The sequence below is a fragment of the Syngnathus scovelli genome, chromosome 15 (assembly GCF_024217435.2).
Source record: "Syngnathus scovelli strain Florida chromosome 15, RoL_Ssco_1.2, whole genome shotgun sequence".
Classification (NCBI taxonomy): domain Eukaryota; kingdom Metazoa; phylum Chordata; class Actinopteri; order Syngnathiformes; family Syngnathidae; genus Syngnathus; species Syngnathus scovelli.
The window spans coordinates 1,789,088-1,813,943 of record NC_090861.1 but is presented as its reverse complement, the minus strand read 5'-3'; the positions used below and the strand labels follow the sequence as shown (position 1 = coordinate 1,813,943).

General features: G+C 43.0%; 5 protein-coding genes across 10 annotated transcripts; 1 reads left to right on the top strand and 4 right to left on the bottom strand.

Moving 5' to 3' along the window:
• Nucleotides 1–5,129: 5,129 nt before the first annotated feature.
• ndfip1l (Nedd4 family interacting protein 1, like) lies at nucleotides 5,130–8,481 on the bottom strand. Of its 2 annotated transcripts, XM_049742168.1 has the most exons (8): nucleotides 8,282–8,481; nucleotides 7,931–8,018; nucleotides 7,198–7,328; nucleotides 6,940–6,996; nucleotides 6,529–6,616; nucleotides 6,182–6,306; nucleotides 6,025–6,091; nucleotides 5,130–5,857 (listed from the first exon to the last, which is right to left on the bottom strand). In XM_049742168.1, the coding sequence occupies exons 1-8, from the start codon at nucleotides 8,309–8,311 to the stop codon at nucleotides 5,754–5,756; spliced, it is 690 nt and encodes a 229-aa protein (XP_049598125.1). In that variant the 5' UTR covers nucleotides 8,312–8,481; the 3' UTR covers nucleotides 5,130–5,753. The 2 variants fall into 2 exon arrangements, with proteins under 2 accessions (XP_049598125.1, XP_049598126.1); XM_049742169.1 differs by lacking the exon at nucleotides 6,940–6,996 and having other exon boundaries at nucleotides 8,282–8,478.
• Nucleotides 8,482–8,894: 413 nt separating this feature from the next.
• On the bottom strand, nucleotides 8,895–11,857 carry endou2 (endonuclease, polyU-specific 2). 3 transcript variants are annotated; one of them, XM_049742566.1, is made up of 7 exons: nucleotides 11,458–11,857; nucleotides 10,835–11,007; nucleotides 10,588–10,699; nucleotides 9,893–10,014; nucleotides 9,656–9,768; nucleotides 9,340–9,493; nucleotides 8,895–9,231 (listed from the first exon to the last, which is right to left on the bottom strand). In XM_049742566.1, the coding sequence occupies exons 2-7, from the start codon at nucleotides 10,934–10,936 to the stop codon at nucleotides 8,977–8,979; spliced, it is 858 nt and encodes a 285-aa protein (XP_049598523.1). In that variant the 5' UTR covers nucleotides 10,937–11,007; nucleotides 11,458–11,857; the 3' UTR covers nucleotides 8,895–8,976. The 3 variants fall into 3 exon arrangements, with proteins under 3 accessions (XP_049598523.1, XP_049598525.1, XP_049598526.1); XM_049742568.1 differs by having other exon boundaries at nucleotides 10,835–11,003; XM_049742569.1 differs by having other exon boundaries at nucleotides 10,835–10,927.
• A 156-nt stretch (nucleotides 11,858–12,013) lies between these two features.
• rnf14 (ring finger protein 14) lies at nucleotides 12,014–15,948 on the bottom strand. The gene is made up of 9 exons (XM_049742562.1): nucleotides 15,860–15,948; nucleotides 15,127–15,282; nucleotides 14,887–15,017; nucleotides 14,615–14,807; nucleotides 14,111–14,484; nucleotides 13,804–14,032; nucleotides 13,495–13,667; nucleotides 13,081–13,211; nucleotides 12,014–12,990 (listed from the first exon to the last, which is right to left on the bottom strand). Exons 2-9 carry the CDS (start codon nucleotides 15,272–15,274, stop codon nucleotides 12,930–12,932), a joined length of 1,440 nt encoding a protein of 479 aa, XP_049598519.1. The 5' UTR covers nucleotides 15,275–15,282; nucleotides 15,860–15,948; the 3' UTR covers nucleotides 12,014–12,929.
• Nucleotides 15,949–16,182: 234 nt separating this feature from the next.
• Nucleotides 16,183–22,445, bottom strand: hspa4a (heat shock protein 4a). Of its 2 annotated transcripts, XM_049742560.1 has the most exons (20): nucleotides 22,309–22,445; nucleotides 22,043–22,184; nucleotides 21,255–21,312; nucleotides 21,043–21,183; nucleotides 20,811–20,933; nucleotides 20,636–20,735; nucleotides 20,138–20,271; nucleotides 19,815–20,059; nucleotides 19,646–19,722; nucleotides 19,372–19,523; nucleotides 19,185–19,291; nucleotides 18,974–19,107; nucleotides 18,567–18,748; nucleotides 18,141–18,218; nucleotides 17,883–18,032; nucleotides 17,590–17,715; nucleotides 17,405–17,512; nucleotides 17,167–17,286; nucleotides 16,900–17,061; nucleotides 16,183–16,826 (listed from the first exon to the last, which is right to left on the bottom strand). In XM_049742560.1, exons 2-20 carry the CDS (start codon nucleotides 22,147–22,149, stop codon nucleotides 16,626–16,628), a joined length of 2,505 nt encoding a protein of 834 aa, XP_049598517.1. In that variant the 5' UTR covers nucleotides 22,150–22,184; nucleotides 22,309–22,445; the 3' UTR covers nucleotides 16,183–16,625. The 2 variants fall into 2 exon arrangements, with proteins under 2 accessions (XP_049598517.1, XP_049598516.1); XM_049742559.1 differs by having other exon boundaries at nucleotides 22,043–22,367.
• A 589-nt stretch (nucleotides 22,446–23,034) lies between these two features.
• Nucleotides 23,035–24,840, top strand: zcchc10 (zinc finger, CCHC domain containing 10). Of its 2 annotated transcripts, none has more exons than XM_049742571.2 (4): nucleotides 23,035–23,193; nucleotides 23,725–23,886; nucleotides 24,005–24,043; nucleotides 24,269–24,840. In XM_049742571.2, exons 1-4 carry the CDS (start codon nucleotides 23,153–23,155, stop codon nucleotides 24,495–24,497), a joined length of 471 nt encoding a protein of 156 aa, XP_049598528.1. In that variant the 5' UTR covers nucleotides 23,035–23,152; the 3' UTR covers nucleotides 24,498–24,840. The 2 variants fall into 2 exon arrangements, with proteins under 2 accessions (XP_049598528.1, XP_049598529.1); XM_049742572.2 differs by having other exon boundaries at nucleotides 23,099–23,193; nucleotides 23,756–23,886.
• Nucleotides 24,841–24,856: the final 16 nt, after the last annotated feature.

The following is a 24,856-nucleotide window of genomic DNA, read 5'->3' as shown; positions in this document are numbered from 1 at the left end:
AAAATTAGCCTGGCCAAAATGGTGTAAGATTTTGATGTGAATATAATTTTACCCTCAATAAAGTTCATCTTTTTCATTGCATGATTGGTTGAGCCCCCCTGTTGAACTTTTCTAAGCGTACCTTTGATTGAAGATGAATTTGAACGCAACATTATTCTATCCTTCCTGCGCCATTTTTATTTCCCTTACCTCCTCCTCATCCTCTTGCCAACACCTGTGCCCCTGCGGAGGAGGAGGAGGAGTTCCGGAGAGGAGGAAGCCCCCGGGGGTAGCGAGGCACCTCACAGATGGTTAGCAAATTACACCTTCATTACCTCTCGTCTTGGCTTCCTCTGGTCAGCGCTTCACAATGACTCGCTGTTCCTGTCACATCTGCCAGCGTGTTGGCCTACAGCAATTAAAAGTTGTTTGTTACTTACTATCTGCACACACACTCGCTGATATAATACAGCTGTATAATTAGACTGCAAAACATAGTGGCTGTTTGGAATGCTTCAAGGTTAGCACGGCTTACCACGGAATGGTCAAAACAAATGAAATGTACATCATTGTTATATCAGTGTGTGTGTGGATATGATGTTATGAAATGTTTTCATAAATGCAGCATAGCCTTTGGAGGAAGATTAGAAAAAGGCAACTGACCCCAGCATGTTTTCAATCAAAAACCTCAAGGCTTCTTTATTCACTGCTAATGTTATCATCCAATCTCAACCTTGGATCGTACCAATGTTTTACTAATTTGAGCCAATTCCACATATTGAACATGACCTTATTCTTTTACAACTAGATCCTGAATGTCTTTTTAAATACATCTTGATTGTATTTAAAGTAATATCCCTAAAAGAGCCCCCACCCCTGGAGAGATAAATATATTTCAAACCATAACAAATCTGCTAATGCATCTAACACATGTGAGCTGTTTTGCTTTTGGACATATGGCACTTGTGGAATTGGAAACTAAGACTTCACTACTTGGATCACTTGATGGCTGTTAGAAAAGGAAATTTCAATCTAAATAGTTTTAATATAATTCAGGAAAAAAAAATGTGCGCTTTGAGCCCAGTGAGCATTTTAGGTCCAAAAATGTTCACAGGAATAATAAATTGGAGCACTGATTGTGAATCACGTGACTTATGATAACAACATCAGAACCAATAATAAAGAAACCTTTTAGTTTTCAGTTCATTTATTTTCTGTTTAGTAAGTATGACGCTTATTTTTCGTCCTGCTATTGTCCTGCTAAGTTGAATGTTCTCCACGGTTCCAGCCAAATGCCTTTGAAAAGTGTCAGATCCGTACAGTAACAACGGGCGAAGCGCCATTGATCGTCAGTGAGCGCTGACCACTTCTCCAAGGCCTTTCCCCTCCTTCCCGTGCCTCTTCCAGCCCAGCGTGAAAGCGCACGCGAGGGCCCCAGCGCAGCCATTAGTCAGGCCAGGAAGGCATGGAATAATAATGAACGGCGCTCTCACGCATGAGCAAGCAAACCCCATCACCGCCACCATCAGCCAGTTTCCAGCAGCCATTTCCGTCATCTAAAATGCATGTCCCTCTCACTTGAGCGGATCTCGCCGTTCTCTGGCGAGTACTTTCCCCTTCCCGGCACTGCCGGCCGGCTCCAGTAGAACCGCCGAGGGGGGGGGGGGGAAAAAAATTCCGTCTCCAAATGGTTGTTTTCTTTCCGTCTTATACACTTATGACCTTTTCAAATAACACTCATTTACATGCATACTTAATTCTTAGTGATTCATTGGGGCTCACCAAAGCAAAAAACTATAGGTGCTTTATGTTGCCAAGGAACTATGTTGAAGTGATCTGAGGGGTTTCATTTAGACAAAAGTAGTGCTTTGAGGAAACACTGTATGATATGCCAACCTTAGTCCCCATATTTCCGGTGTACCTAATGAAATGTCCAAGAAGGAGGATGCTATAAAGAAGACCGCCACCACAGTGGCGTCAGGGCCTCAAGTGATCCACTGCAGCAACGTCAGGAGTGACAATGAAGAGAGAAGAGCAAGAATGAGTCATACGCAAGCCCCTCCTTCGACACCCCTCCACCATCACCACCAATACCCCCCCACCTCCTCCCCCCTCCCATCGAGCCACGTTACGTCCGTCCTGACTCATTCATTCTCAGCGCAGTCTCACGCCTACTGTTTTGCTTCTACACACCGACGCCCATTCAACTGCAGCTCCATTCACAAAAAAAAAATATGTTGGCCATTCATAAAAAAAAAAAAGAAAGAAAGACGCTGGTGTTTAGAACATGTATGCATGATGGAATACTTCTTCCTAATTTGGTGGTCTGGTGTGGCGTTCAGTCGCTGCCAGGGCCACCCACACTGTAAACCACTGACACACTGAATCAAATGTGTGTATGTGTGTTTTTGTTCCCACTTCCTTCCCGAGCTGCTGCATCTTCATCCCTGTCTTCCTCTCTCTGGTTAGCTCATCTCTAGACTGACTGCTTCCCAGGCAGCTAATTATAAGCCACGGTTGTAGGGGGGCCGGATGTGACGCTGTGCCCTGTGTGTGTGCGTACATTAGTGTTGAACTCATATATGACACATGAAGAAATTATCGTTTTCATACATTTAAATGTTGGCATACATGTTTTCCTTCATTTCGCATTTAGATGCCCACTAAGCTCTTTTTTGTGTGTGCAAAGTGTTTCTTTCGGACGGATGTGTTTCATCATTGACAAGTGCGTGTGTGTGTGTGTATGTGTGTCACCAAGTAGGATACACAACCTCAGCCCCTCCCTCACTGTACTGCAGCTCTGACTCATACAAGGTGGAGGGAGAGACAACCGGGGTCTGATGATTGGCAATGAGCGTGCACACACATATTCATGCATGCAACATATGCCCTGATCATAGTATGCAACTGAAGTGGAATTGTTTTTTTTCCTGGAATGGAAATGCAAATAATTTGTTAGCAACGTAAAACCGGATGAAAAATTATTAACTGTCAAAAGTGTAAAAAGTACTACACAAGTTGTGATAGTAGTAAGGGGAACTGATCAATGGTATTGCAAGTTCTTGCAAATTCTTGGAAAAATGGGGATGAAAATCTGGTAAGTGCAAACAAACAGAAAAGCAAAACTATCATCCCTGTGCTTCGCATTCAGGGGATCTGGGTTCGAATCCCACCTTTGTGTTGAGTTTGCACACAAGTTAGCCTAATTCCATCCATCCAAGTTTCTAAATTGTCTAAAGGTATGAATGTGAGGGTCAGTGGTTGTTTTTCCATATGTGCCTTATGACTGACCATTCCAGCCCCTAATAAAAACAAGCACCATCGAAAATGGATGGAAGGAACTTGTGTGCCTTGAAAAGCTGACTTCCTGTGATGAATAGCAGGTCACCTGTATGACATCACTGATGAGGAGGGGGAGAGAAAAAAAAGAAAACCTCCTCCTCCTTTTCTTCTTCCTCTTCTCTCCATCATGCTCGCTCCCCTCCCCTCCCCATCCTGACGGGATGAGTCACAGACGGGCCAGTTCCCTTGATGCACTGCAGAAGCGTCATGTGACGTCTCCGCTGCCACCGCCGCCGCCGCCTCTCGCACATTCATTCATCCTTTCGCCCCAAAAAAAAAGGCCAATATTACAAAAAATTTATGCAAGAGTAGTTTTCATTGATAAATGTGTGTCATGGCTTTGCTTTAACCGTGGATGCTGTTTAAGGTTTTATAGTTGCCATGGTTACAGCATGCCAGGAGACAAAAAGAAAATACAGGCAAGGCTCACAGTGGTGCAGTTGGTTACATAATACACTCACCGGACATTTCATTGGGTACACAGCGAAGACAAGCTGTGGTCCGCGGGTCAAAGGTGGCCCGTGAGCCCTCGCGGAGAAACAAAATCCTGTTATGAAAAAGCAGTAGCAAATCAATCCTTATCAATCACGTGCAATATGTTCAATAAAAACATTCCGTTAGCTGTTCACTACAGGAAAAGTTGAGATGCCCTTGATGGGACAATATGACTTCATCACTCAGGGACACATGACGACTGACAGTGTTTTGGTTACCGTGGCAACAGAGCCAGTGTCTTGCCAATCGAAAGCAGACAAGGAACTCGATATGGTGTTAGGAGATATGCACGGCAAGAGGCTAACTTAGTCCACTGGCTGTATGAGTCATAACCTTTGGATTTTTTAAAATGTTATTTATTTCTTATTAGGGACAACAGTGTAATCAAAGAAGTCAAACCAAAACTAAACAGTGCATCTAATGTCTACACACTTCTCAAATTCTAAATTTTGTGGTATAATAACTGGGACCAAGCTAAATCAATGGATAAAAGGAAAATAAATAACAATGTGTTTGCACAAGTATGCACACCCTCTTATATCTGGGACTCTGCAGAGTTGAATCACATTCTGCAAGTGTACCTAATGTTTTGTCCAATACACTTTTTATTCCTAATAATATAAAAATGTATTATCGTGAGGTTAAGCAAAACTATGGTGAGATGTTTTAATGAATGAACCGTGCGACATTCAAGTTCACCCTGAGATTAAGGAGAGAAATAGCTTCACGTACAGTATGAATCACCACAACAAAGTAAGAGGGGGGGGGGGGCATGAGGATGGGGGGGTGTTGGTGATGTCATTGATGATGGTGGGGGAGTCAGTCGTGAGTCAGAAAGAGGAGGAGGAAAAAAATGGGAGCACATGGGAAGGTGCATGGCGCACCTGCTAACGTGGTGGATGACTCACCACTGCTTTCACACACACACAAGCAGGTAACACACGTGCACGCTGGTTTTAAACATACACACGATGGAAGGATGAGGGAGGGAGGGAGGGAGGGAGGGAGAGAGGGAGAGAGGGAGGAGCGGCAGGATGACTCACACATCAATGATACACACACGCACGCACACACGTAAAGAGGACGTATGATTTAGATGCATCCCACATCGTCGTCTCATTTTGGGGAACCTCCACTACAATGCATTCCAAATGATGTCCATTTTGAAATGTTACAATATTTATCAATATATACTGAGATGAGCTGGCGAACGTTGCAGCATTTCATGCTCAGGGAAAGTGTCATTTCAAAACGTTTGCAACCATTATGATCTAAAAATAGATTTTGGATTGTACAACAATAATATACAAGAGTGATTTTACAACTTTTAATTTTCCAAATCAGGGACACTAGTATGGTTTAAAAAAAATGTTGACCCTACACACAAATACAAGTGACCATTAATTACATTTCTACCTTAATAGATACCTAAATACATTGTTAGGCTTGTTTTCATGAACATTTTGCAAATTTCCTGACGATAAACATTAACACCAGCGTGTTTGGCCCTTTTTTTTTCCACATTAAAAAAAACCAACGAATTATTATTATTCCTTATACAGCCTGCATAATCAAACATATTGACTTACAAAAAAATAAATAAATAAAAACAAGTTAAATATAGGATATTTGCCTTGCCCTGTGAGCCCAACATCCCTCACAAGCATCTTTCTATGTACAAATGTCAAGTCCTGAAATGATACAGGCAAGACTGCTCCCTGGTGGCTAAACAGTGCATTTCGGCCACGCAAGTAAATAAGGCATACGCTTGAGAATCGCAATTAGCACTGTTACAACACCAAACGAGTGAGGGTCATTTATTTTAATTGAATTTGCAAGAGGACAAAAACGATTTTGTTTGTCCTTTTTTATATCAAGCAGAGGAATGGAAATAGTTTTTTTTTTTTTTAAACAATGGCATTATGATGTCACTGAGCTCAGTAGATGAAGAGGACTCGGGTGCTGGGCAGTGTGGTGAAGGTGTCGGCCATCTTGCGGATTTGTGCGTAGTTGACGACGCCTCGGAGGAAGATCAAGAAGCCTGAAAGGGGGAAAACAAGTGTTGGTGGCAAAACTATAACTTTTTTCTATACAGCACTTATTTTGAACAGTGGTCATTAAGTCCAAATAGTTTGTTTTGGACTTAAGACTTGAGTACTGATGCAACTTTCCGTTACAGTATGCACAGACAAAGACAAGGCTACTTACCACCCACCAGGAACACCCACCAAACCCAGTATTGTCCCTCAAAGTAATCAGGAAAATACGAAGAGAACTGCAAACACAAAGATGGACGATTAGAACAAGGACATGCATCCAGTATTTTTCAAATTATTAGGGGCGGGTAGTTTCTAAGCACGCATACCCTGACAATGAGGAGCCATTTGCTAAGGGAGAGACCAAAGCCAGCGATGGCCCCGAAGCGCCCGGCCGCCGATGTGGTCAAACAGAAGGATATGAAATATCCGATCCAGTTGAACAGGAATGCCACTGGCGTAACAAAAAGAAAGAAAAAAATGGAAGCAATAAGAACTCATAATTTTAGAAGACAAGAGTTCCATTATTGATGTAGAAATACAAGAAAAAAAACAAGCGATGAAGTTGACAAAAGGGGAAAAAATTGTTTCTCAAGAATCAAATTGTGGTAATTCTAAATAACAATGATTTCCCATTTATATTTTTAGAGTATACATGATTATTTTTTTTCCTTACTGAAGAAGGTGAGCATGAAGATGCCATCGTTTCCTATCCTCAACTGTTCACCATCTTCAAACTCATCTCTGATTACAAAGTCTTCATCCTGCATGACAAGAGTGACTTTTATTTTAACATAAACGTATATTTCCAATGTTAAAAACAGATTTATCCAAGGGCATGACTAACAGTCTTATTTTGCACCAAGGCAAACTATTCCAACACTCCCCCCAAAAAAAAAAATCACAATCAAAATTTCAGATTGTGTGTTTGACTTTTAACCAAGCAAGCACTGCACTATAAATACAAAACACTAAAACATGTCATCACAAAGTCCAAACGTTGAGCACTGGGAACAAACAAAAAGACATCAAGGGGGCGGAACGGTGCATCCGGACACAAAAAAAAGTACGTTCACGCGTGTGTTACCTCCAGTGAACTGCGTAGGACACCTTCAAAAGTCTCCAGACGTTCTCTGTGGTGAGGCTGCGGCCGAACGGGCAGGGAAACACAAGAAACACGGCGACCACCCACTCAGACCCAAATTCAACATAGTGACCGCTACGCAAGAGCATGGATTCCCTCCTTCACTTTGAATGAGTCCATTTTGACAAAAAGGTGTTTCACGTTTCCCGTATTGAATACAGGAAGTGGCATAAAATAAATTGTAAACAGTGTGAAACTCACCCTTGCGATTACCAAGGGACCTGGGGTCTCCGCTTTGGTCCTCTCTGCCTCGTCGTAGGAAGGTAGTGTGGTTGCCACGTTGTAGGATGGCGGCTTGGGGAAACTCACATCCTCCTTGTACTCCAAATAAGCTGAAACATATTTGGGGTTGGCATATTCAAAAGGAAAAATGATATCACATTTGTTCGTCACTTTCAACTCACACTACCAAACAATGGTAGCAAAGCACTACTTTTGTCAGAAAAGCACTTCAGTTCACAAAGCGTTCTAGCGCAAGTTTCACACTATATTTCAGCTCACACTGAAGGGTAAACTCTTAGTTTTAAATTTTAAATATAGCTTTTTGTTATCTTTTCTGACACGTCTTCCTTGTCACCAACATGTCACCAGATGGCGCCAAAGCAAGATTAATTGGCCTGAAGACAAAGACTGTTATTTGTAATTCTAATCATTTGCTTACTGTCAACAATTACAGGTGGACGAATTGGTTAATTGTACCTTCTTCTGTCTTGTGGAGGGGCATAATAATTCTATCAGTCACTGGCATAGAGAGATGAGCAACTAGCTATTATTTGTAGAAAACAAAGGAGAATTTGCAAAGCAATTAAGTGAAATGAAATGGCTTCCCGTTGCGCTGTAGCGGAAGGCAATCACTGTTGGAAGTCAACAGAACATAATATAAAATAGCTGGCGTGTCGTGCATCACTCACAGGCTCGGATCTCTGTTTCTTACCAGCATTGTCCTCTGTGACGCTGCAATAAGGAGGGGGCGCGTCTCCAGCTACCTGCTGGTTATCTTCAGCTTCGTCCACGTTGGGCAGCTGGAGAAACATCAAGGCAGACATGATTAATCGCACACCAAACAGAGATAGATGAGATGGAAAATGAACTTCCGGATTAACCGACAGCTATAAAAACGCTTAAAACGATTTAGTTTTCACTGACTGACAATTATGTACAAGAAGGGTTTAGAATAAGACCATTTTAACGAACTGAACTGCAGCGCCTAATGTGTGGCTTTGATACTAAGAAGCGCTTAGCGTGTAGGCTAATAGTGGTGCGTAGGGGGAGCTACATACAATACCTGCTGATATCGGGGGCTCGGCTCTGCCATTCCGATTTGAACGGCCAACAAAAATCCCGAAAGAAAATCGACACGCTGTCCAGAACCAAAATCTTAAGAAAATTATAAACAAACTGCCACCTCGTCCTGGAGGAGAAATTGGCTGCTTTCAGTATTTGCACTGCACGGATAATCAAATTAGCGAAGTTGTGAAACTACTTCCGGTTGAGGAGAGGCAAGAATAGAAACCTTAATTATTAAAAACATTATCAATGCAATGTCAGCTCATTAAAATTAAAACATCTTGTAAGTATTTCCATTATATGTATTTTGGGTCGTTTTAATGCCGTGATAATTATGTTGTTGAGATACCCAACCGCGCCGTTGAGCTTTTACTTTATAATAATTCCGGACAATCGTTGTTTATTCACTCCAGCCTAATATTGGTTTTCCCGTTCAAAGCGATTTACGTCACGGGTCACAACAAACCTCCCACGCCCACCCTTTTTGGAAAAAAAAATTGTTTCAGCAAAGGAGTGGATGACAAAATTGCCATTTGGATAAACAAATGCAATTAAAATAAAAGTAATCCTAATATTTTACGTGCAGAGACAAGAAAACCTAACAACCATAATATGGTGTTGTAAGGTTTTATTGTATTTTCAGTCAAATGAAAAAGACAACAGTACCATGTAAGATGAAAATTTGGATGTAAATTAAGTGTTTTTCTGGTACTTAAGGAGCACGGGGTAAGTGGTGCCTATGTGCTTCTGGTTGTAGTGATGGCACACAATCTCTACATCGTAGAAACTAAACTGGACTTTGACCCGCTCGTTGGGCGAGCTGAGGAAACACAGGGTGTAGAGGGCGAACTCAAACTCGGGACTGACGCCTATGAAGATGCTGCCTTTGGGCTTGATGCCGTTCTTCCAACTGAACTGCAGCGCCAAGATGTGCTTGTTCTCGTCTGGCTGGAGGGAACATAAACATGTCACAAAGGCTCAGGGTTCGAATGGTTTTGGAGCTTTTGTCATAGTTTTTGGTTCACTCCATTCTTTGAGTTCAAGAAAGCGGTGTACCTGTGGCGAGTTAGCGTTGACACTGTAGCCTTTGTAATCGATATGACCCAGCTTCTCTTGCAAGTACAACTGGATCCAATTGTGAAACCCAATGACTGTCCTGCCTCCTCTGGTTTCTCCAACAAACACGTGTTCAAATCCTGACGAATCTGGCCTGAGAGAAGGAGAAAATGGATGGGTGGATTTTCAAATCTCTTTTCACAGGTCTTTCTAGTCCCCACTCACAGTGCAGCCTTCCCACAGCGAGACACACAATTCAGCATGGTGGCGAAAGATTCCCGCATTACACTTTGGCTCGGTGACAGACTGCACCCACCTGCTGGATCCTCTCCTCGCGTAGAGTTCAAACCAGATTCTGTAGAGTTGCTCCTTGAACTGCGTCTCGTCTTGCGGGGAAAGCTGCTTCTCCACCAGGTATTTATGAGCTATCTAAAACGACACAACAAAAATACTGTAGAATGAGACTACTACAAGAAATAAGGGGCAAATCATTGATAGTGTGGTGGAAAGCAAAAACCAAGAGCATGTCTCAATGTGGGTTCCCTGACAGTACCTTCATGGTGGGAGTCTTAACAATAGAGTCCAGGAACTTGTGGTTCTCTGCCACCTCCTCAGGGGTGACGATTTCTGGCTCCCCAGTGTCACTCACATAGTTATCCAACAAGGAAATAAAGGCTGTGAATGCAAAAAAAATCCAAATATGTCAAGACACAGATGTGAAATTTAACCTCATGGAAATATTTGGAAGACATTATGGCTGTACTGCTCAAAACATCTAAAGCAAATGCCTTAGCGTTAGCAAGTACCTGCAGCGGGCTAAATACAAGCACATAAACAAAGCATAAGTCTTAGCAATTTTCTAGTCATGTGATCCAAGCAAAAGCGGGGCTTGCACCCGCTGGCCAGGCATAGTGAACTCTGCACGATCTGGATTATGCAACGTGCCTCTGTTCGTCGTAAGGAGATTATAGCAGTAGATGAAAAAAGCTGTGAGCAGTGATTGGGAGCCAAGGGGTCATTACTAGAGCAAGTTGTAATACAAGATAGGATGTCCCTCTTCTGGGCAGCCACAGCTTGTCCTCTTTAGAGTCATGCAGAAAAGCACTACTTTTGTCCAAATGAACTCTTGGAATCACTATGTCATACAGTGGTTACTTGGCAACAAGATGAATCAAGCACTACTTTTGATTGAATGAAGTTCCTCCCCTCACTTTGACATTATTTCTTGGCATCAAGATGATCACTCACCTAAAAAAGTCTCCTTCTGGAAAATGTTCTCGTCTACAAATTTGAACAGAGGATATCCCGCCCCATCGTTGTCATCGTCGTCATTGATGGCCATATTGTCTCCAGCTTTGCCCTGAAACAGGAGTACAATAAAGCACTGTAACTCTTTTGTACTTATTTGCATAGAATATAGTACAAAATTCAATGCGTAAGCCTGTAAGTCAGTTGTGTTTATTTGTAACCCAAAAAGCGTGCCACAATGTTGCACCTGCAAGGATATCCTGTAGTCTTGTCCGGGTCGCAGTCTGTTGACGTCGTTGTCCCACAGCTCCTGCACCATGGCCGACAGCTCTCTCTCACTCTCGATCATGATAAGGCGACTCGGGTCACTTCTCAGATATTTGTGTTTATGCTAGGTTGAAGTTGAAATGAGCAGTCTACCTATATCAAAATGACAAAGAGTAATAATGTAGTATATCCAGTAATATTGTATTTCTATAATTACATAGAAACTCCAACAATAAATATATTTCCCTGAAGATGAAAGTATATTTAGGGACACAGTCAAACTATATTGTCATCTAAATACAATCTTATATTTTTGCATCACTATTTCAATTATCAACATATAATTACAATACTTTTGTAACATTTTCAAATGAAATTTCTTGAATAAGCACACAAATTAAAACAGGTAATATTGCTAGAAATCACATTTGGAGGCCTAATAAGTTTCCAACAGCATATAAATTGAGGTAAAACGTTTGAATTTTCTGGTTCATTCAGTGAAGGCATAGTACACGTTCCACATCCACGTCATCAAACTTTGGGAACTTCCCGGTGATCCTTTTGAGCTCCAAGGCCCAACGTGTGTCCTGATCGCACACTGACCTTATTTTCCCCTCCGTTGGAGTTCGATCCCGCTTCACACCGCGGTCTTCAGGTGCTGCTGTTGTTAATGCTTTCCTGTGTTTGTGAGAGAAGATATGTCTTTAGAGGCATAGTAGCGCTCAGTCAGTTTGTGTGTGTGTGTGTGGATGAGAGAGGGGCACGACAGGAGGGAGGGGGGCCATTTTAAAGGGTTATCCCCTGTCAGCAACTCTAGCCAAAGGGGTGACACAATGTTGTCGTCTCTTTTCAGTCTCAGGCTCCAACGTGTGCTCTTTTGTTTCTTTAGCGTTTCATTGTTGCTCCCGCGCAGGTCACACAGCACCGCCACCTGGATTACAAGCCCAAATTTGGGTCACGTTGCAGGTCACAAGACGCGCCGCGGGATGGATGCACACGCCACAGCATCGTTACTTTCAAAATGTTAGTGCAACACTTTTAAGTTAATCGCTGTCAAATAAAATTGAATTAACTGAAATAAAGTGACTTACCCGCTGAAGATGGCCAAGGCGTTTCAAATCATTAATGAGAATCCAAATGACAAATACTAAATGCATGATTTAAACGCTAGAAGGGGGACATTTATTTTGAAGCTCAACAAGGTTTCTCGTGATGACAACAAAGCTGTTTAAACAACGTCTCTTAGGCTTGAACACAATTTCAAACAAAAAATTACTTTCCACCTGGTTCAGTTTTAATCGGGCAATAAAAGTGAGTGATTATCCAAACTGCAGCTTCCCTTTGGATAGTAGCTTTTGGCACCACGTGCTACAAACATCCCCTCGCCCTATTTAATCCTGATCTAAAAACCACCATTAGTGAGGTTTGCGAAAGGTCTTTAGGGGAACATCACAAACATCTCCAAAAGACAGACTCCGCTTAAAACATGCTAATTCTCTTCTGTAAACGCCTCCCTAAAAAGAAGGTGCCCTCCCAAAAACAAGTTTGTGGCATTGAAATTTTCTTATTGTGTTTAACTAAGTTTACCCGACACCTCAATCAGAAAAAAGAAATAGAGTATATACAATTTTCAGAGACACCCTGTAGACATACATAGTCACTCAGTGGGCACACCACCATTATTTTGGCCCACGCGTGCAGTGAAACGAGATTATGAAAGCACACTATTCATCTAAGACCCCCATATCTACGTTGGTAATCAAGCCTGGGAAACGTATGGCAAATGTGCCATGCCAGCAAATTTGATATAAAATCAAAGGCAAAATAAGTATTCTCATAATGTGTAGTAATTAATCTTGGTGGTATCATATTTTGAGGGATACATTGAAATATATGTTTACTATATGCATTGCTATGAATTCTAAGTGCTTTCTAAACGTCCTACTGAACGTGACGGTGCACCTAATGAAGTAAAAAAAAAAATGCATCGCTGCAACAATCAAAAGATGGAGAAAAAAAAAAAAGAGACTGCTGTGCGATAAAGTGCATTCAGGCGGGCAGCACGACAACAAACATTAGTCTTCTTCATCACTCCATAAGGCATCTTCTTCGTCCAGATCCACACCGTGGAAGAGTCTACGGCAAGAAGAATAAAAGAAACATTTAGGAGTATCTAGTTTTGACAAAATGGAGTCGTGTTGACGTGAGGAGGAAGGAATGACTCACTGTTTGTAGCAGGGTGAGTGTGGGTTGTTGAAGTGACTGTACGGGTTGGCTTTGTTGAGCAGGCCCAGACACAGCCAGCAGAAGTAATGGCGGCACGAGGTGCAAGTCATTTTGTTGCAGCCGTCCATTTTCTACACATATATCATGTGGAAGTATGTCAAAAACACAAGGTAAGCAGAGCTGCAGACAAGCAGCACATTCTAAGCTAACAGAGTGGGGGTGGTTTCATCAAAACCCTGGCTAATGGGAAAGTAGTAATTAGTGTCAAGCCATTATGTCGCAGGAACATAACTTGACTGAGGAATGAAAAGTCAAGGAGGAGCTATGTTTAATCAGGGTTGATAGCGGGAAAAAAAAATGCATAATATGTGTGTGTGTAGTAACCCCCTGTAACTAACAGAGGGAGCCCCCCACCTGTATGTTGGTGCCACAATGAGGGCAGCATTTGCAGTTCTCATTGAGCCAATCCCTGCTAAAGGACTCTTCCACGGCTTTCTGGATCACCCTTTTCCCGAAGCGCTGCTCCATAAACTTTTTGCCCTCGGCCGTGGCAGACAGATACTCGTCACGAAGGCTACGCAAATCCTCTGTGGCACAAGACAAGAAAAAACAGAACATTTTGGGTTCCGGATAGAAAATGAGCTAAATCATCTCCAAGGTGGCATAAATGAATTTCTATGCCGTATCTAAAATGTATTGAGAGGTGCACATCAATCAAAGTACCTGCGGGGATCTTACAGTGAGAGACCCCGTGGTAGCCCATCTTGCACAGCGTGCAAAACGCATACTGGCACACGGAGCAGATGCCCATGGTGGTGTCGGGCTCCACCATGACCGCCGTGCCGCAGGAGTGGCGAGGACAGTACACAACATCGGCCATCAGGTCAAGACTAGACTGGAGGAGCAGGCGGTCGTAACGTGCAAACAGCTCCTCGTCCACCAGCTGCTTGACCTGGCGAGTTTACAAAGTTCAAACGGGGAGGGTGAAGCATTTCGAAGTGACTGTGCAAAATACGTTGTAGTGCGGTACCTGCATGGGCGTGGCTACAGAGGAGCACTTAGGCTCGGGGCAATTAAGGCACTGCACGTTGCCGTCCCGTATTTGGATCTGGAAATATTCCGTCATGCAGGCTTTGCAGTAGACATGTTGGCACTCTTTAAAGCAGAGGCAGTCGCCGCCGCGCTTCTCCGTGAAGCAGATGGCGCAGCAGAATGGCGTGCCGTCAAACACTTTCTGCCGTTGGGCCTCGTCAAAGTCCAACAGATGAGGTAGGAGGTCCACGCGTGTGTCCACAGACACGATGGCCCGCGGGTCCAACGAGGTTTGCTGGTCATACATTTTCTTTTTCAGCTCTCTTTTCTTCTTGTCCGAGCTATAGCTAGGACTTCCGTGCTGTGTCACATCTGAGCCAAATTGCACGCAGCACGTAAACAGGTGAGAAAGTCATCATCTCGAGGTTCTTCACCTTGTTGAAGGTACTGAACCCCGCAAGTTTCACACGCAAGTGCATCAACCCCCCCCCCCGATTCATACCTGAGGCGGCGTGGTCGGCTTTCCTGCTGCGCTCCCCACTCGCCTTACTTTCATGCCTGGTGACTAAAAGAGGAGACTGAATGTCCAGGAAGTCCAGCACCTCCTCGCTGAGGAACTGAATCCACGTGAAGAGAACCACGGAGCCTCGGTTCTCCTCCCATTGTTCATCCAGGCGTCGGCACAGAGAGCTCATCTGATGAGAGCGAGCAGTAGGAGGAATAATGAGTGAAAAACGGTGTCATGCCATTTTCTCAAGTTTCGTTATGTCCCACCTGTCTTCTGGTCATCCATTTTGAGCTAAGAGTGAATATTGGAGAATTTGTAGATGGGTAGTCTTCAGGAAGCTCAAAGTTGAGAACCAAAGGAGGCAAAAAGCTGATTTTATATTCTGTTTGCTTCTCCCCTGCAAAAGATTCCAGATAAGAGGATGCTTGATCACATTTGAGCCACACAAGTTAGGCCACTCTAGTTTTTTATGGCTCATTTCAGTCAGTCATTGGGTTGAAACATACCTTTTACAACAACTTTGAAATCTGGGGGAAGCTTCACACAGAGTTGGATCTCTCCCCCCTGGGTAGAGTCACCTCGATGAAACTCCTCCTCATAGATACTTGCTAAAGCAAGCAGCTCGTCCTCCTGGTCTGCCTTGTCCTGAGACATTTACATTCCTGGTACAACAAAACAGTAGTGATTAGGACTGGCTCAACCATTTTTTTTAATTCATTCTGAACTAATCCTGAATACAAAATCAATTGAGCACATGTGCACCACATCATGCCATGCATGCACGGGAAAGATTGTTATGGAATATTTGATGCAGGCCCCACATAAGATGAGTAAGAGACCCTTGCGTGTTGTATGTACTCGCGTGTACATTGGTTAAAAAAATTATACTGTCACTGAATGATAGCAGACGTCATTTTCACGTGACGTAATGTCAATTTACCTTCGCTTCACATGACAACAGAAGCTAACTTACCTTATCCAAGTTGTTTAACTTTTATCTAAAGTAGAAACGGGACGCATGTGTGGAAATGTTATTCTAAAATATCATTTGACAACAGCCGAGTTTTAGCTAGCAATAGCATTCTTCAGTGGAAGCTGACGTAAACAGTGGCTCATGCCCGCTTCTTTAACTTGTCATCGCATCGACATTGTCCACTCCCACGTGTGTACGAGACATCAAAAAGTACACTTGATGCCACGCTGAAAAAGAAATAAAAAGTGGGAAAACACGTTTCTTACCTTAATAGTGCCAAACGCTACAGACGTGTGCCGATTGCATTACTGTAACTGTTTATCGCAGCGACCCCGTGAGGCCTGGAGGTATCCTTGCAGGTAACATCATTAAAAATGTCTGATTTTGATGCTTGGGCAATTAATTCAGTGTTACGAATACCAATTCCAACTCAACTTCCAATTCAAGAAGTCTAGAAATTGTTAAGTTGTGAACACGAATACCATTTTAAAGTTGCATCTTTCAGTTCTCACCCACTCATCCAGTGGTAATTGAAATAAAACTAGCATTGTCTAGGTATAATGTCCTGGTGAATAAATGAAGAATCCCATTTTTATGTCCTTGATGTTTATTTGTACTCATTTAATGACAAGCAACAACGGCAGCACCTGGGTGAGCATTATGTAGAAAAAACACCAGTGAAGAATCATACAACTAAATGAATAAGAAAAGTCCTACAACAAATGAAATAGCAAGCTGTTGTCGTTTGAACTTTGAACAAACACATCTGTCTTTTTTAATCTAAATGCAAAAAAAAAAAAAAAAAAAATCATCACTTTAAAGAGGATGAACTCCGGACATTCGAGATTTAACTCGCCATTTAGCCTTGACAAGATACTGTAAACTGGAAACATTCATAAATCCCAGTGTGACCATTACAGATGAGCTAGTTTGTAGTCAGAAGAAATGGAACCAGTCAATAAGCAGTACTTCTATGGGAATGCTGCCGGATCCTCACAAGTGCAACGTAATCAGGGCGAAAAGCACAAAAACCTAGTCAATGTCCATTTCGGGGAGCTTGTTTTCTGCCGTTTTCTGCTCCGATTCTGGGGGTGTTTTTTTGTCTGAGTTGGGGGGCTGGCCCTCCGTCGTTCCCTCCTGCCCGTTGGTGGGCCCGTTGTCGGTCTTCTCCGTCGGCGGGTCCACCTTGGGCTTGGGCTTCGACAACACTGGGTTGCATGCTGAGTATAGCTCCTGTGGGGAGAGAAATCAAATTCAACTGTAGTGAAGTTCTCATCATGCATATTTGAGAGTTCAAATATGGCACCTTGCACTTGGCCTGGATCTCGCTGACTTTGACCACCGGGTTCAGCGTTAGGTCTTGTTTGTTTTGCAGGTTCATCTTGTTGTTCATCCATGCCATGGCGTCGTTTACCTGCTTCTCCAGGCGGGTCACTTCCAGCTCATCTAAGTGTGCATATTGCTCATCCTGTGCGGGAAAGCATTCGAGTCCATAATGGCTGCTTTGTACATTCTTCACATTTTTTAAATTCATAAATGGTCCGGACTTGTGAACTCCAACAAATTAATTTACCTTTGCCTTGAAGGCATTGATGATCTTCATGTACGATTGGATTTGCCTGCCCAGCTCCTCAAACGACCTCGGCCGCTCCTCGGCTTCCATGGCTCTCTCAGCAATAGGCTGCCCGATTTTCTGTGGGCAGGATTTTAATGCACAATTAAATTATTTATCGAGTTACCTCGGTTACTAGACAGCCATTCCGAGCAATAACACAACAGCCGTTTAAATGGTTTCAATAAAATTTTTTTACCTTAAGTTCTTCCAGCTTGTCAATGTAAACTTGCTTCTTTTCATCCTCTCCATCCTCATAAAGCCAAGTCTCGGTGTCATCCAATTTTAATGAGAAGATGTCACGATCCTGCGTGGAGATAAACAGTAAACATCAAGGCTGGAAAATTGGAATTAACAGGCGGTTTTGACGTATATTTTCCTCACCGCTTCAGTGACAAACATCTCCAAGGGGCCGTGCAACTTGTCTCTCATTTCGTACACGTACTCCTCCACGTTGTTCTTGGAGTCGTTCCTCTCTTTCTCCAGCTTGTCTTGCATTATCATCTTGCCCTAGAGCCATGACCACAATCAGACATGACCAGCGTGTGAGGAAAATGGCCACGTGAGAAATATCTACTTTGGAGCTTCTACTTTCCATCTTTTGATGATGATTTCCTTTGGCTTACAACTATATTGAAGTGCATGCTGGACATGCCTGGTGCTTTCTAGCGCATTACCTCGTTCTCCACATGCATATTTAGCACATCGGTAGGCATCTGCCAGTACAAATTGGGCTGGATGGGCAGATCCACCGTCTTTGTTTTCACTTTGGGCTTCTTTGCTTGAGGCTCGTTCTTCTTATCCTGCTTGCCTTCCTCTGTCGCCATCTGAAAATCAGGAGTGGGAAATTGTTTTCCGCTAGACATTTGCAACGGCCAGGCGCTGTGCCCTTATGAAGCTCGACACATAATCAAGTCTCTCAAGTCAACTTTTACCTCCATCTCCTCTGTGTCACCTTTCTTGTCTACACCAGGAACTGCTTTTTGATCTTCCTGATCTACTTGCATTTTGTTCTGATATGAGAACAACAAAACACAACAGTCAAACATGATCTAAAAGTGAGCCACCACCTCCTCTAGATATATCTGCCGCGCCCCGTGACAACGTAAAAAAAAAAAATATTACAATCTTACATTTAATGACCACAGACGCATTTAGAAGAACAAAGGAAACACCTTGTGCCTGCCTGCTACATTCCATAGTGATGACAAAATTGAATGCTAAGGTAAGGTGTGACCAGACAGGCCGTGCAAAAGTGAATGGCATTTTCCTTTTACACCGCCTGCAAAAGCCACAATTTTGTTTTTGTGCTGTGTTCGAGACTTCTGCCTGCCTCAAGTTCAAATCAACACTGCGCATACCTCCTCATCCTTCACCATCTGGTCGGTCTCCATGGGCTCCTCTCCATCTGTCACTTTCAGCACCTCTACGAGGGAAGCGCCAGACACGCTGAACACGCCGTGAATGTTGACTCGAACTTTGACCTTCACCTTGGCACTCTCGCCGGTTGACTGAGGGACCACGTTTTGGATCATGAACTGCCCTGCGGGGGCAAGGTAAAGACTGTTAGCTTGTTTTCACCATGTCTGACACGCAACGATTCAACTCATCTTTGCCACTCAAATTGGATGCAAATAAAAACAATCAGCAGGGAGCCATTTTGGTATCAAGCGAACTGGTTAACTGTGGCTTCAATAACAACAAATCAGAACTTTATCCACATTAATATCATCGTCTGTTGGTGCAATTGTTGGCGGGCATACTTTACCTATGGAGGTGTTGGGGTAGGACAGCTCCTTGGGGTTGTTGTAGTAGGCTTCTAGGAGGAAGGGCTCCTTCCGATAGAAGGTCAACACTTTGGAGAAGGGGGCGGCGTGATTCTTGGGGAACACCTCACAATCGCTGTCGTGTTCAAATATAACCTTATTGACCATCCGCAGCACATGTCAAGACAATTAAAACGATCGGAAACTTCTTACCTCACTCCATCCTCCACTGCAGAGTTCCATTTAAGTGAGATGGAATAAGGAACAACGTCCGTGATGGAAAACTCTCTGACTTTGAAGGCCGGAGACAAGATGGCACACTGTGTGGAGGAAGCACATTTGCACATTTTCACTCAAAGCATATGATGAGACCCAAAAGTTGCATTTGTACAGCCTGTACCTGCAGGGCGCAGCCTCTGGCCACAGCCTCGTCTGCATTCAGAGTTGTGCTCAGCTCTTTGCCAAAGAACTTGCTGATGCGCTCTTTGATGGAGGGAATTCTGGAGGCGCCGCCAACAATCTCAACAGCGTGCACGTCTTCTTTCCTCAACTCTGGGCACAGGGAGAACGAGACCAGCTTGGAATTAATGTTACTTAAAACAACGAATGCCTCTACAGTTAATTATGGTTCCACAGTGGACAATCCCCCTAGCATTAAGGTGGTATGCACTCACTAGCTTGTTCCATGACGCTGCGCAGGGGGGCCTCCACTTTGGCCAACAGCCCCGCGCACTTCTCCTCAAACTGACCCCTGTGGATGCCAAACAACAAGGTCAATATTGTGGATGATGGTAACACACACACACATCCATGTCTCCTTTTTTTTTTTTTTTTTAACCTCACCTGTTGAGCTTACTGGAGACATCAATGTCATTCATGAAGCACTCGATGTTTAGGGGCAGGTCGGACGAGTTGGCGCTCATCAGCTTCTTGAGCTTCTCGCACTCCTGGTACAGGCGTACCAGCGCGCGAGGCTTGGACCTGACGTCCATCTTGTACTTCTTGGCAAATTCCTCGCAGAAGTGGCTCACCAGAATGTTGTCAAAGTCCTTACCGCCCAGCTCTGAATCAAACGCCGTTGCGAGGATCTGCGAAGAACGAGTGGTTAATAATTGACGGCTAAGCGTGTCTGCGTGATCGTACACTTCCAATTCTTGAATATTCACCTTCAGCTTCCCCGTGTTGAAGGCACAAACGGACACCTGGTAACCGGAGTGGCCCACGTCAACAAACACAACAATCCTGGGCTTCTCTTCTGGACTTGGCAGGTCCTGCTTGTAGATGCCATAAGCCAGAGTCACTGCAATACACAGACAATTGTAATGTTAAGTCTTTGCAACATTGCTGCCTTAACTGGACTTTGCTGAACAATATGCCTTCACAAATATAATAGAAATCTTCAACCATAGCTAGGAAGGCAAAACATTGCCATCTGAAATTGAGGGCCACAGTTCATGGATTTGTGGGAGTGTCTTATGGAAAAAGCATACATGAAGGTTTCAGCATGTCAGTGAAACTATTCAGTCACACCAGAGTAGCATATACCAGTTTGTGACTCATTCAAAATAGGAACAGGGCTAAATAAGTATAATATCCCTCTAAGACCATTGTAAAAATACTAAAGGAATTCTAATATATAGTGGAGAGTGTGTCCAATCATGTACCGGCTGTGGTCTCGTTCATTAGTCGCAAACAGTTGAGGCCGGCGATCTGGGCGGCATCCATGACAGACCTCCTCTCTGCGTCGGTGAAATAGCAAGGAACCTGTGGAGGGAATGTTAACATTAGCTAGTGAGTTTACACCTAATCATATGTAGATAATGAACAGCATTTGGTTACAGATATGACGCAGTCAGCCACTGGTTTCTTCAGGTCGCTCTCAGCTGTCTCCTTCAGCTTGGTCAGCAGCATCCCGGTCACCTGCTCCACACTGAACAACTTCTCTTCCTCCATGTACATCACCTGACATTCGAGAAGTATTTCAATTAGGGTGCAAGAAGATCATGACTGTCTGCTAAAAATCATTCTGGATGAACAGCACTAAGGCTTGAGGCTCCTTCGCACATCTCACCTTAACAGCAGTGGAGCCGGAGGACATCTGCGCAAGGTCATACACCAAGTTGGACTTGGTCGACTGAACGTAGGGATCGGAGAAGGCTCGGCCATGGAACCGTTTGAAACCCTGAACCGTGTTCTTACAATTGGTCACCACCTGAACGCAGGGAATGAAGGATGAACATGACACGGATCACTGTATGTAGTTTTGGCGGAGGGCATGCTCACCTGGCTCTTTGCAGCGGCTCCAATAGATCGATTTCGTGGTCCAAATGAGACAAATGACCTGAGAACATTTACAAGTTTTATTTTTTATAACTTGCTTAGATATTGGTTTATAAAAGTATATTGTTTTCAAATCAAGCAAACGTAATTATACACCTAACATGATTATTTGCATACAGATTGTCAAACACATTCTAATTTACGTTAAAATGTTAAAGGCATCAACAAATATCAGTGTGTGACGTAATAATGCAGAAAGGTTCAAGCAAAAATATTATTCACAGAAAGTTATTTCCATAAGTATTGCTAGAATTTTCCAACAAGCATGGCCTACTGTCGTCGCCTTTGTAGCGCAATATGCGACTCTAAACACACCAGTTGGGCGGTGCTTGAGACACCGAGCATTACTCAACGCAAATGTAGGGAACCGCGCCTCCCGCCCGTGAGCTCGGGGCGAATGAATTCAACCTCCTAAATGTACAGTTAATAAAAACTATGATCTTGGCTAACAAAGCTAGCTCGAGTGTGTAATCGTGGTTGCTATGTGAACAGCAAGCGAGCTGTAGTTATATTCGTGACACTTGTAAATTTTGAACACAAGCATTTGAACTTTAAATTAGAGTAGTTACTAGGCAATTAACGAGTAATCAAGTTTAGCTACTACCACTGAGCGAGTCATGAGAAATGATGCGTTCACGTGCGACATCATGACCAGACAACGGTGAGGCAAACTATAAATAAAAAATGCATTTCCCTTGATAATTGAAATGAAGCATATCTCAATGACTTACGGCGTGCATCTGTCGCTGTACTCGTTCGCGATGGTCTCGATCCCACCGGCTCGGGCTACAGCTACATAGCAGCTTTGAAAGCCCAAGTCAAATCCCACCACAGACATCTTCGAGCCGAGTCTTCAAACTTCACTATGAACACCTGTGGTTTATAAGCAGTACATCAAGCCAACAGCTACGCTTATACCAATGTTGTAAAAGTCCAGATAAGTAGTTTCGAGGCTCCCTCAAGTTGTGCTAAGGTAAGCTGTAGTCATAATCCTCACCGTTTACCGGTGGCTCCGATATGTTCTGCCTCCCTGCAGTTACAATGTGGTCTGCGTCGTTTTACCACCAGGTATCGCGAGATCTGGATCATTCCAGAAACTACGTTCTAGATCTTTCTAAAGCGATGACGCTTCTACATTTTTCTGTTATTTCTATGCTTATTTTTCCAAATATATTATTAGTTTTGAAGTACGATAAATCAAATTCATGTACACTCCTAGCAGTTTGCTTCAGCTTTGTTTTTTTTTTATCAATACGTTTTATTTCTTGAGTTGAGGATTATAATTATACATTGAAAAATGATGAATTAATTCATTTATTTTTCTATTATGGCACAAGCTACGACGGCATATGTCCGTACTGAAACTCTTTTTGAAGAAAACCAATACAAAAGTGTGCGTTTTTGTGCGTTACTCTGACAGCCCACTGCACGAACGTGTAGTATGGGTGGGAATGACAGCAGTTGACTCGTGGGAGGGTGACAAAAGACAACCAAATGCTCAACTTCAGCATCTGCTTGCAAAAAGACTTTATCAACCCAAAGCAAAGGGAAGCATTGTGAAACTGCAAATGTTATGTTAACATTTTTGTCAAGAAAGTGAGACTTTCTCTATTACAAGACACATGCAATATATAACAATTGATACCGATATTCCAGTTACAAATCTAGAGAAAACTCGACATAATTAGAAACATGTAATGGTACCCAAATGCAGAATGCCAGTCCGGGTAGCTTATTAGTTGTAGTATCCCATTTCAGCCAAGGGTGGCGCAAAGCAACTTTAGTTGCTCGAAAACGGAGCTAGATTTATTTTCAAACGAAGAAGAAAAGTAAAGCTAAACATGGCGACTCCCATGCACAGAATAATCGCCAGGCGGCAAGCGTAAGTATTCGATTAATAACCGAAAATAAAGTATTTTTCACACATTCTGACCGTTATGGTGTTTTTTTGCGCACTAAATGATGTTTTTTTGACATAGTTAAACATCTATGTCAAAGCTACCGGGCTCAAAATGAAGCTCCAAAGCTACGCTGTTTTTGCCGTTTTCCGCTCTCGGTACATTATCATTTCAACGAAAAGCTACACATTTTCTTCTCTTTATATTCATTTTGAGGGGTCAATTCATAGTCATAATTTATCCCAGTAGGCCTAGGTATATGCGTCATTTGCCGTGCAGTGGCAGTAACTTGATAAGAATATTGTAAGATAAGAGAGAGCATGCATCTACATACTCCAACTTTTGATGAAATGATTTATGAATTGTTCATCTATCCAGCCATTAATTTTCTTTATTAGTCACCATGACCTCTGGGCAAGAGATGCCAACTAATTGACCACCGTGCTGGTCAAAATGTTCATCAAAGAGCCCTATTGGCATCAGAAGTCATTGTTTTCTTCCATCGTCACATTTAGGGAGGCTAACAAACAACACGTGCGTTGCCAGAAGTGTTTGGAGATGGGACACTGGACGTACGAATGCACTGGGAAGCGCAAATATGTGCACAGACCCTCAAGAACAGTTGAGATGAAGAAAAAGCTGAAGGAAATTGAGAATCAACCCAGGAGCATCACCGGGTAGGGTAACTTCTGTCGCTTCACATCTTGTAACCCAATGCAGCGTTATGAGATCAACTTTTGATCGTGTAAGATACCTGAACATGTGCATTTGAGCTAAACGTCTTTCCGCTTGTAGACCAGGACATCAAAGCTCCGGCGAGAAGAAAACCAAAAAGTAAGTTGCCTTGTTGGATTTTTTTTTTTTTTTTTTTTTGTGTTGCCGCTTAGTGTCAAAGGGTACATTTGGTTATTTAGGCTATATTCTTGTATTAAAATTCAAACTTGATGCTTACTCAAGCGTCTTATTTTCTATTAGTAATATCGTAGTAATATCGATACTCATGATTCTATTTTCTACTATTAATACGTGTTTGCTTTACTTGGCGCCATGTGTTCTCAGGGCTAAAGACTCAAGTGGGAGCAGCAGCGAGTCAGACAGCTCATCCAGTGACTCATCCACAGACAGCAGCGATTCCTCGAGCTCATCTTCGGACGACGACAGCAGCAGCGAAGATGACAGCTCATCTTCTTCCACCTCTTCATCGTCGTCATCCTCCGACAGCTCAGACTCCGGAAGTGGCAGCGACTCAGATCAGGAACCTCCAAAGAAGAAGAAGAAAAAGAAATGAGGAAATCGGAGCTGTAATACTGTGTAATGTGTTCTTGTTTTAGCAGTCTATCTTCCTGCATCTCGTCTGCGCTGATGACATGGAAAACTGCTTGTACAGTTTTGTTAGAAATTTACAAAAAGCTGACTTTAGATTATTAATAACATGTTCTCTTTTGTTGATCCTACTCAGGGCGACCGTTCGAGCTATCTGAGGTGTAAAATGTCCTCTTTCTTTGTATCTTGACTAAAGTACTGTGTATTTTATCCAAGCTTCTTCTCCTCTGTAACTCGCAAAGTTGCTACCATGTTATTGAAAATGTAAGCTGTTGAAAGAAACAAATTAAAAAAATAGTTTGACTAGTCTCGCTTGATATATAT

What these genes read in the sequence shown, in the direction of transcription:
- ndfip1l (XM_049742168.1), bottom strand. Translation starts at nt 8,311, where the DNA reads ATGGCAGAGCCGAGCCCCCGATATCAGCAG. An exon ending in CGAGCCCCCGATATCAGCAG is followed by an intron (nt 8,019 to 8,281) that starts GTATTGTATGTA and finishes ATGTTTCTCCAG; the next exon opens with CTGCCCAACGTGGACGAAGC. An exon ending in GTCCCTTGGTAATCGCAAGG is followed by an intron (nt 6,997 to 7,197) that starts GTGAGTTTCACA and finishes GTTCGGCCGCAG; the next exon opens with CCTCACCACAGAGAACGTCT.
- endou2 (XM_049742566.1), bottom strand. Translation starts at nt 10,936, where the DNA reads ATGATCGAGAGTGAGAGAGAGCTGTCGGCCATGGTGCAGGAGCTGTGG. An exon ending in TTAAGACTCCCACCATGAAG is followed by an intron (nt 9,769 to 9,892) that starts GTACTGTCAGGG and finishes GTGTCGTTTTAG; the next exon opens with ATAGCTCATAAATACCTGGT. An exon ending in GCGAGGAGAGGATCCAGCAG is followed by an intron (nt 9,494 to 9,655) that starts GTGGGTGCAGTC and finishes TCCTTCTCTCAG; the next exon opens with GCCAGATTCGTCAGGATTTG.
- rnf14 (XM_049742562.1), bottom strand. Translation starts at nt 15,274, where the DNA reads ATGTCTCAGGACAAGGCAGACCAGGAGGACGAGCTGCTTGCTTTAGCA. An exon ending in AGCCGACCACGCCGCCTCAG is followed by an intron (nt 14,485 to 14,614) that starts GTATGAATCGGG and finishes AATTTGGCTCAG; the next exon opens with ATGTGACACAGCACGGAAGT. An exon ending in ATTGTGGCACCAACATACAG is followed by an intron (nt 13,212 to 13,494) that starts GTGGGGGGCTCC and finishes ATATATGTGTAG; the next exon opens with AAAATGGACGGCTGCAACAA.
- hspa4a (XM_049742560.1), bottom strand. Translation starts at nt 22,149, where the DNA reads ATGTCTGTGGTGGGATTTGACTTGGGCTTTCAAAGCTGCTATGTAGCT. An exon ending in AGATGTTTGTCACTGAAGCG is followed by an intron (nt 17,513 to 17,589) that starts GTGAGGAAAATA and finishes ATCTCCACGCAG; the next exon opens with GATCGTGACATCTTCTCATT. An exon ending in ACAAGCTGGAAGAACTTAAG is followed by an intron (nt 17,287 to 17,404) that starts GTAAAAAAATTT and finishes TCCTGCCCACAG; the next exon opens with AAAATCGGGCAGCCTATTGC.
- zcchc10 (XM_049742571.2), top strand. Translation starts at nt 23,153, where the DNA reads ATGGCGACTCCCATGCACAGAATAATCGCCAGGCGGCAAGC. An exon ending in CAACCCAGGAGCATCACCGG is followed by an intron (nt 23,887 to 24,004) that starts GTAGGGTAACTT and finishes TTCCGCTTGTAG; the next exon opens with ACCAGGACATCAAAGCTCCG. An exon ending in GGCGAGAAGAAAACCAAAAA is followed by an intron (nt 24,044 to 24,268) that starts GTAAGTTGCCTT and finishes ATGTGTTCTCAG; the next exon opens with GGCTAAAGACTCAAGTGGGA.